The sequence below is a fragment of the Scatophagus argus genome, chromosome 3, assembly GCF_020382885.2.
Source record: "Scatophagus argus isolate fScaArg1 chromosome 3, fScaArg1.pri, whole genome shotgun sequence".
Taxonomy (NCBI): Eukaryota; Metazoa; Chordata; class Actinopteri; family Scatophagidae; genus Scatophagus; species Scatophagus argus.
The window spans coordinates 27,948,209-27,957,843 of record NC_058495.1 but is presented as its reverse complement, the minus strand read 5'-3'; the positions used below and the strand labels follow the sequence as shown (position 1 = coordinate 27,957,843).

The following is a 9,635-nucleotide window of genomic DNA, read 5'->3' as shown; positions in this document are numbered from 1 at the left end:
CTCAGTCAATTAGACATTTTTTTTTTTTTATTGAAGAGTAGTTTATGTAACTTTCCCACTTTGGAGCAGGTCAGATAAGCACTTCATCATCAGCTTGTATTTATACATGTGAAATTCTTTACATGCTTCAGAATAAGTCTTGGATAAGGCACACAAATTACTCTTCATTACATCTGAGTGGGCGAAGGCACAACAGCAGATAAGTGCTGGAGAACAGGACATTTCTGAGTATATTCACTAATGTTTAGTATTTGTTGTTTAGTATTTCTGCTATTCTGTTTTTACATCAATCAAGACAAAGATAAAAATCTGAGGAAGGAAAACAAAAACACTAAAAATCTGTTGAAATGGGGAGCAGAGCTCTGTTTTTTGGTTGTTTTTGGCTTCTTTCAGATGCATCTCGCTGGTCAACATCAACATAACACACACGTTTTAGTGAGTGGGTGTTAAAGAACCTCCAGGAGTTCATCTTTCTCTGTTTAGTCTTTAACAGTGTGAACAGTCTCTGGTATGTAGTCGGATAGTCCACTTGAGTGTGAAGACTAATGTCTGTTACATAGCAATGAATTAGGTCACAGTCAGCTGAAGTCAGATCTGTTCACTGATGAGCTGTTTTTCTGTCTTTTCTGTCAGTCTTGCTCTTTGTCTCACCTTTCTTTGCTACCTGCAACCACATGACTCCACCACCATGTCCTCATACTGCTTGTAGACAACATTATTGGCTGAGTCGATGTAGAGGATGCTGATTGGGCTAAGTCTTGTTGGGACGCAGCAGGTTGGTGGGGTCGATTCTGGGTCCATGGAATTCATCAAGGTCTGTATGATGGCGTGATTGGTTGGCTCCAGATGTGAACGGATGGGGAAGTCACAGACACCGTCGCAGTGAAAGGCCTCATACTCCAGAGGCGCAATGATCCAGTCATCCCAGCCCATGTCCTTGAAATTCACATGGAGTCTTCTTCGGTGACACCGCGGCCTCATCTGCATCTTCACTACTTGATGCTGGGGAAGGGACTGTGGTGGTGCCAGCTGCTGTGGTTTTTTGGCTCCCCTTGCAGCAGGAGCTCGGCGCATTCGTCGCTGGGTGAACAGGTACTCGTATACAGTTTTGTTGTCATGGCCTGAATGCGCTTTGATCTCATTGTAGAAAAGATCGCTTTTCTTGCTTTTTCCAAATGCCAGGAAGAAGGCCTTTTCCTTGTTGGTTCTACCTGCTCTGGCAAATCCCAAAGTACGCAGGTCCGTGGGGCGTCCGCCTCTGTGCTCCAGGGCCTCAAGTTCAAAGCAAAGCTGTTGAGAGTGCCAGTTCTGGTGGTTTCTGAAGGCCTTGAAGACTTTCCATATGTCAAATACTTCCCATTTACTGCTGAATGTGCCTCCACCTAGTAGATCATCCATGGTTTTTGACTGGAGCAGAACAGCCTGCTGTTTACCTGATGCGCAGGTGTAAAGCCTGAGGCAAGGGGACGAGCCACCTCCACCACCGCCTTCTCGTTCATCAGAGGCTCTGGATCCCATTGAGAATCTACGAGGGTCAGCCAGGCGCTTCCTCAGGATGCGTAGCTCAGCCCCCAGGAGCCCATCTTGTTCTAGAGAGCTAACATTGAAGTGATACCTCTGCCGTCTCAGCTGGGGCCCACGCTCATCTGTGGGGGAGGATAGAGACACAAAGACTCAAAAATACGAGTTCAAACTATCAGAAAGACAAAAAAAAGGAGGAGGATTGACTGAAACTAAAATTACTGTGCAAGTGTAAACAAACAGATGTGAATACACACATGAGCACAGAAACATCAGTAGAAATGAACTGAATAGTGTGTGATGTTTTGCTGTCAATGAGGAAAACCAGTGAACTTCAATGTCCAAATGAAATCCAGCAATGAAATTCATTAAATCCCAGCAACACACATACACACACCAGCAGATCTCTCCAATCTGCTCACTTCTTCTCACGTCATTCCAGGACTTGAGCAGTACATTAGAACCAGACAGGGAGACCACATAGGACTGTAAACAGGCCTGTTATTATGGACCTGTTAACCAGCATCTGCTGTAGAGGAAACAAACCGTCAACAACAACAACAACAACACACACACACACATCCTAGCATATCTGAGAGGAATATCTGATAGAAAAGAGTTTGATTTCTCAAACGCTCTCAAACTTTTAAAACCGAATGTGTTTCCAACATGTAGGTTCAGTTGGACTCTCAGGTGTGGTTTCTGTCGGCACACCTGGCTAAAACTAAGGCAGTCTAATGCAACAATCATGCAATAAATTCTACATTCATGAAGCCAATACATCTACATTCATTCATTTGGCAGATACTTATGTGAGGTTCAGGTTCAGGTTCAGTTCATGTTCCACAAAGATCAAGAGATAGAAAATAGAGCATATTCAATTCAGTTCAGTTCAGTTTATTTATATAACACCAAATCACAACAAAGTTATCTGATGGTTCAAGCAAGTCTAGACCAAACTCTTTAATTTGATTTTTGGTACAAAAAGACTCCAGCTCAGGGTGGGTGGCTGAGAGTTCCTTTCTCGCACTTGATGGTAGAATAATCATCACTCATTAACAGATGGTGGTGAACAAGATGGCTCATAAACTTCAGTGAGCGAGTTCAGGTAGATGGGTGAGGTTTAAAACCAGAAGGGTCCCAACAGGAAGGTGACAAAAGTGGACTGACACGAGTTGTCTTTGACTGAAGCCCACACATGCTGTCACATTTTGGACCTTTTTCAGAGGTTTTACTGATGACACTGGTAGTTACCAGATGTAAGATACTCAGTGAAAATTAGCTGGGCATCAGCAGGTCTGAGCTTATGCAGAACAGGGCTATGGCTGGGTGGTAACAGAGGACAGCAAGATTAATTGTGGTTTTATCAGATTTGATAGTTTTGGATACCCAAAAAAGCAATTTAACAGCCGTTGATTCAACTCCTGATAAGTACACAATGACATGACATCACATTTTTTTAAAATGAGTCTCATCCACTTTGAAGTAGTTAAAAGAACTCTGAGAAAAAAACAAAATTTGTCATGTGAAAACTAAAACTAACTTTGGCCAGAAATTGTTGTAGTAAAAAGACATCTGAGGGAACATGTCCAGAAAAGAGCTCAGTGTGGATCAGAGTGTATAGGTAGCACTGATTAGCCTCAGTGAAGAGAATCTGGAAGGTGCATGATTGGGTCATTGGTGGTTTTGGTGGTAGTGATGGTTTTGTTATTGTTGATAGATAGATAGATAGATACTTTATTGATCCCAAGGGAAATTCAAGCATCCTGTAGCCTATTACAGCAGTGTAGGTTAGTCAAAAAGTGAGCAAACAAACAACCAAATGAAGCCTGTACTGTGGTGAAAGCAAAGAGAAGTGAACAAGTACAAGTTGTACAGATTGTTTCAGAGAGGAACCATCTACCAAAATAGTTATTTTACTTCTTTCTTCTCATCTATTCCTCCTTCTACTCCTTCATTTGCGTTCAGTCCTTCAGTTCCGAAAGCATGAAAGTCCTTCAAGCTGGAGATGGACAGTGAGTTCAGACTCTCATGAAGCCTTTGTTGAAAGAAATTTCAATAATTCCTCTAGACTACGACAGAAAAACATCCTGATGTTCCCATGTGTGCTAAATAACAAAAGGTATGCAATAATTAAATGTCTGAAATGTAAAGTACTCACACATGTATGCACAGCTCTAAGTTGTATGTGGTTAATTTGTCAGGTAACTGTAACATGTAATACACATTGGGTGACCTTTCAGCAAACATGGCAAATGAGAGGATCATGAGGCAAAGAGAGAAAAGGAAAAGTGAATCCATGTGAACAACCGAAGGGAGGAGATGTATCAGGCCATAAGTTAAACCTCCACTGCCTCCCTCAACGTTTGGAGGAGGTCAGCAGCGATTTGCTGAGGACACACTAAACAAATAAAGCTCCCATTAAAAGTACATTAAGAGCTTGACATGTGAGCCTTTAGCAGGGCTAGAAATATTAAAGCCTGGACATTTAAACAACTCTTTAAACAGTTTGACACCGTAAAGACAACATTACATGGGTGGGGGTGGGGGGTGGGGGCGTCATACTTGTGGCTGTGAGGAGTGTTTATTTACCCTCCTGAGGCTGTAAAGCAGCAGTGTTGCCAATGACTGACCAGATGGCTTCACACACACATATACACACACACACTTTCAGAAACCAAAGTACAACAGCACATACACACAATTACACAAGTATAAACATACACATCTACTTGCATGTGAGCAGAAAACTCTTGGAAGCTTGGTTTCAAATCCAAAATACTTCTTTGTCGTGTTTAATGTTCAAGGCTGAATAAGAAGTAATTAAATTGAAACTTCCGTCAAAATCTCTTCTTCATCAGGAGAGTAGGTGTGGTTTTGTCAGATTTGATTGACAGCTTGGGCTACCCAACCAAGCAACTTCACAACTGTTCATTCAACTCCTGATTGTTCCACGGTGGTGTGACATCACATTTTTTTAAATGAGTCTAACCTACTTCGAAGCAGTCAGAAGAGCTCTGCAAAAAACCCAAAATTTGTCATGTGAAATATCAAATCTAACTTTGGCCAGAAATTGTTGCAGAAAGAAGATATCTGAAGGAACATGCTTCCATTAAATGAATAGTTCAACATTTTGGTAAATGAGCTAATCATGGCCAAGACCTGATCCTTAAATTATTACACATTCTGCTTTGTACTGGACTTTTTACTTTTTAAATTTTGATTACTGTGCTTTTATTAATATTTATTGTATGCCTTTTTATCTTAAATCTGTGGATACTGATGGAATTTAAGAATTTCCCTTGAGGATTAATAAAATATCTATCTAAGACTTACAGGAGAAGTGCAATACCAGTCTTTCAGCTGGGTCAATATGAAGCTGTGACCACAGCTGATTAGCTTAGCTTAGCATAAAGACTTTTATGTTTGGTTTTGGTTTTTGTTTTTACATATTGAAAAAATGAGATGTAACACATTAATTACTCATATCTCTTGACAGTGCTGAACTGCTCCCTCAACCCATGGTGTTATGGGGACATTGACATGTGTGCCAGCTCTCCAGTGCATTTATGAGTAAACCAGTCATCTTTTTTCCAATTATTGTTTCTGTCTGTACGAGCAGCTGACCTCCGTGACTCCCCTCCAGATGCTCCTACTCTGTTACCTCATGGCCTCCCAACACAGACACGTCTACACCGCCCTCCACCACCAACCTCCAGACTCATGTCTGACCTCCGGTCCCAGTCCTCCCAGCCCAGAATCAGCTCCCCTACAGTTTCTCTGCATTTGGTTCCCCATGCTCAGCAGTCTCCAGCTCCTGTCATGTTTCTGATCAATAACTCACTTAATCAGCCCTGTTTCATCCTTGCTGTGAATCAGACTCAACTTGCATAAAAATCTCCACTTTGTCTTCAGATGTTTAACATACGTGACAGCTACGTGCTCTCTGAATAAATCATTTGATTTATGTTCACCCAACTTGTGCTATATACGTACATCAATTTATATACAAATATTCAATCAGTGAACCAGTTAATTGATCTTTGTTGACCACTGTAATTTTTAATGTTCAACATTATGTATGCAAATACTCAACAACATATCAAGAAAAAAATCACCCAGTGTTTTATCATACATATACATTACTTCTGTTATTAATGTAGAACATTTAGAAACTTTTAATTGCATGCCTCTACACTAATCACAAATTTTCCTTCTTTCATGTAAATGTAGTCAAATATTCTCACAAGTTATGATTTCTCATTCAAAAAATGCTCTAAAAAATGTATGTACTGTTATTTGAAGGACTACAGTCAGCCCTTTAAGACCTTTAACTTTAAGTGTCAGTAACTTGCTGAACAAATCATCAGGCCTCGTTCATGTGGTTCAGTCATACAGTCCTTGTCTTTTACTCCAGAAACCTTCAGATGTTTAACCATGAAGCTGATTATCAAATACATATCAACTTAGCATCTCTAAATTATCATTTGAACTAACCAACTATAGTGAAAACTCTTGGGACTTCCTCACCTCATACACCGCATCACGTTGTGCTGTTGCTCTCATTGTCTGATTCTAACATGGATGTGGAGGCACATGCAGAGTGTGTACTTCAACAGAGTCTAAACATGTAAGTAAACGCTAACAAAGATTTACATCTGTAACAGAAGTAACGTATGGTCAAATGTTGGTCGAACATTGGTTAAACATTACAATGTCTAATAAGGATCACTGAAATGGTTGACTAATTGTTGAATATTTGGATATGAATTGCTGCTGTACTGCTGCCACCAGGGGGAGCTCTGATACGTTTATGTGCAGTCATTGAGTTGAGCATTATAATGTTTAACCAGAATCAGTGAAAAGGTTTATTAATTGTTTGTTAAACATTCGTATAACTTGGTTGAGAGAACAGTTAAAGCAAATCATTCAGAGAATCTCTGAATTGTCACATGTCATCTGCAAATGATCTGTTAAAAATCTACAGACAAAATTGTTGAATTGTTGAATCTTGTCTAATAAGCTGTTGAAATGTTGCACATGCTCTGTAAACTCTGTTATTTTAAATCCACAAAATGCTGAATAAAAGTTTAAATGTAAGTCTCTTGTGTGCAGTTCACAGATGTAAAGAGAGACTTGGTGCTTTACTGCTTACCTTGTCCTTTATCCACGAAGCTGGTGATGGTGTTGGCAAGACCCGCTTCATACAGAGCGCTGCTGTTCAGGTCCCCGCTGGACAGAGACCAGTACAGCGACAACATGTAGTCATGAGGAATAACCAGCGGCTGTTTGTGATGTGCTACTCGGACGCTCACTTTTGGGCCCTTGTTGCTGGCTCCCCGCTGCGCCACCAGACCCGCGCTCTTCTGCGGCTGCTGCTGCTGCGCACCGATGGGTCTCTGTGGGGGCCTGGTACGTGCTACGAAAACAGGTTTCCCCGAATGTTTCCCCGGTGAGCCACCGCGTCCAACTTCAACAGTGCCGACTCCTTTCCCTGCTGCAGGTGCGCTGAGAACAGCAGGAGCGGGCGCTTTACTCTGAGCATCCGCGTCATGTAGCCCGGAGCGCACAGTCTCTTTGCGCCCAGAGTTCACTGTTTTCTGCTGCAGATGTGCTCGGGTCACCTGCTGGGCGCCGCTGCGCAGTGGAGAAGACGGGGGCGCAGAAGTGGCCGCTGTAGGTCTGCCCTTAATAACAGTCGTCTCACCGTTTATTGGCGGTGGTCCTGCGCGGATCCGCGTAATCCTCGCCAGACTCAGCGGTGAAGGTTTCCAAGTCTCTGCAGCGAACACCGGCTGCCTGCCCGCGGCTGGTGTGAACCAACCGACCCCTCCACTGGCTCCGCCGGTCCGCCGCGGGGCTTGTTCTCCTTCCCCGTCGTCTGCCGCGCGCTCAGCTGCCTCTCCAATCCGCTGGAGGTGATCGGTGGGTCTGGTTCGGCTGAGTGAACAGAGGGCAGGATTCAGATAAATGAGAGTCCAGCAGCTCACCAGAAGAGAAAGACGTGTCACAACTTTCATCCTAAAGCCCGTTTGCCTTTCGCGAGGCCGTCATTGTAATAAAGGGTAATCTGTTCAGAGTGAGTTGACCCGTGTGGGTAAAAACTCCTTCATCCTCTGAGTTTCCTCTGCGGTCTGTCAGAGCTGATATGAATAAAAAGTGCCTCTTCCGTCTGGAATAGGCTGTAGACATAGGAAAGGCTGTAAAGGAAAAGACGTGGACTAGAGCTGAACAAATGCTGCTAAGTCTTGTTCTCCCATCCGTCATGTGTAAGAACCATAGCGCTGCAGAGATCCTCCGTGTTACAGAAGCGCGGAAATCCAAGAGGAAAAGCGAACTTCATGAAACAATCCGTTGCCGGATTCTGCTGGATGTGTTGTAAGGAACTTCTTTAAATTCCACTTTTTTTTCCAATTGAGGCAAGAATGGCGTAATGTTGCTGCCTTCGTTTTTTTTCTCTCTTTCCCTTCAAAGTTTGAACTCCGTCCAGTGAAAATATTTCACTCACACACCAACCTGCAGGTGCTCGAAAAATCCTCCAGCAAACATGAGCGCAGGAACTGGAAACGGAATTCCAGAAGGCCGTTTTAATTAGCGCCTGATGTCATGTTGTCCAAACTCATTTAACAGAAATATTTATTCTCACATCTTCCTTCCTTTTTTCCACCAATGACTCACTCAGACTGCAACACGAAGCGGCGCAAAGCAGGAACAAAAGTTTTGCGTCGTGTCATTTGAAGTGAACAGCTCGACCAAACCGAAGAGTGAGGACTGTGAGGTGACATGAGGGTGGCACACTGTGCCTGATACACACACACTCACACGCACACGCACACACATACACTCGCGCGCACACATACACACGACCCTGTACTTAAGTAAAACTGCTAGTCTTTAAAAATTCTTCAAAAGTCAGTAAAATACAGAGCGCTCAGTTGAAGATTCTATCTCTTTTTACTAAAGAAAAAATACACAAAAACACACACATTATGAGGTCATTTTCCATCAGTTTTTTTTCTGGAAATTTGGAGGTTTTGGAAACCTGGGAGGTGATTGTATTCTACAGTTAAAATATACACATGAAGAATAGAATGTCTTTATTGTCAGTTACCAGAAAAAAATATATTTTATTTATTATTTTTAGGTTCCAACATTTTAATGAATTTTAACTTATACATCAGCAATATGTAATTAGTTACGAGGGAACAAATGAGGAACACACCAGGAGCTGATTATCAGTTAATGAGTGAAAATTTCCTAGAGAAGCTAATGACAAGTACTTCTAGAAGGTTAACAATGGAGAACTAGATAATAACAAGTTACTTTAGAACACATTGGGAGATCCATGAAGGATTATTAGATTATGATTAGTTCATGAATATCAGTGAATTGATCACACTGACCACTTTCTGCATGAATTATTTCTGAAACAGCCTTCGAATGGCACAAAACTCATTCATCATTAAACATTACATTCTGTTTCTGTAAGTACTGGTACATAATACTGAGTAGCAATCTGCCATGATGTCATCATAAACATGGCCTGTTTGTGTCCTGTCACATAAAGTGACACATCACTTTTCTGAATATTGATTCACAGCCAAAATGAACCTATAGGGATACAAATATTTTTAAAGTGTGGTTGTGTGAAGTGTTTATATAAAGTCAGTGTATTCAGTGCAGCAAGCAGACAGAATACAACAGTGATCAGCTGCTGACGTTCTTCATCATGTGTCATCTTTATCATCCAGGGTTCAGAGGACCAATGCAGTAACGGTTTAACTTTTTCTGGCATCCATGGGGCCACAGAAGACGATGAGTTGTTGTAGATTAGAGTAGTAGAGTAGAAGTCTTTATTGTCACTATACAAGTACAGTGAGATGTCGTTCGGAGCAGGCCAACAGATGCACAGAGTAAGAAGCAGGAGATAAGAGTTGTTTTATTTTAACAACTGTTAGGTTATTTAGCCAGGGTAGGGTAAGAATCTGTCATAATGTATTGCAACTCTTTTTAAACGTCACTAATCATCACAAATAATATGTGCCCGCTGCTGTGTTAAATCTCATATTCATGATGTTTGTATTTGTGACAGATAACACAGGAGCTTAATGTGT

The 9,635-nt window shown here is 41.8% G+C and overlaps 1 protein-coding gene across 1 annotated transcript; it reads right to left on the bottom strand.

Moving 5' to 3' along the window:
• Positions 1–375: 375 nt before the first annotated feature.
• On the bottom strand, positions 376–8,359 carry gdf5 (growth differentiation factor 5). The gene is made up of 2 exons (XM_046385247.1): positions 6,677–8,359; positions 376–1,646 (listed from the first exon to the last, which is right to left on the bottom strand). Exons 1-2 carry the CDS (start codon positions 7,539–7,541, stop codon positions 661–663), a joined length of 1,851 nt encoding a protein of 616 aa, XP_046241203.1. The 5' UTR covers positions 7,542–8,359; the 3' UTR covers positions 376–660.
• Positions 8,360–9,635: the final 1,276 nt, after the last annotated feature.

What these genes read in the sequence shown, in the direction of transcription:
- gdf5 (XM_046385247.1), bottom strand. Translation starts at nt 7,541, where the DNA reads ATGAAAGTTGTGACACGTCTTTCTCTTCTGGTGAGCTGCTGGACTCTC. An exon ending in CTTCGTGGATAAAGGACAAG is followed by an intron (nt 1,647 to 6,676) that starts GTAAGCAGTAAA and finishes CCTCCCCCACAG; the next exon opens with ATGAGCGTGGGCCCCAGCTG.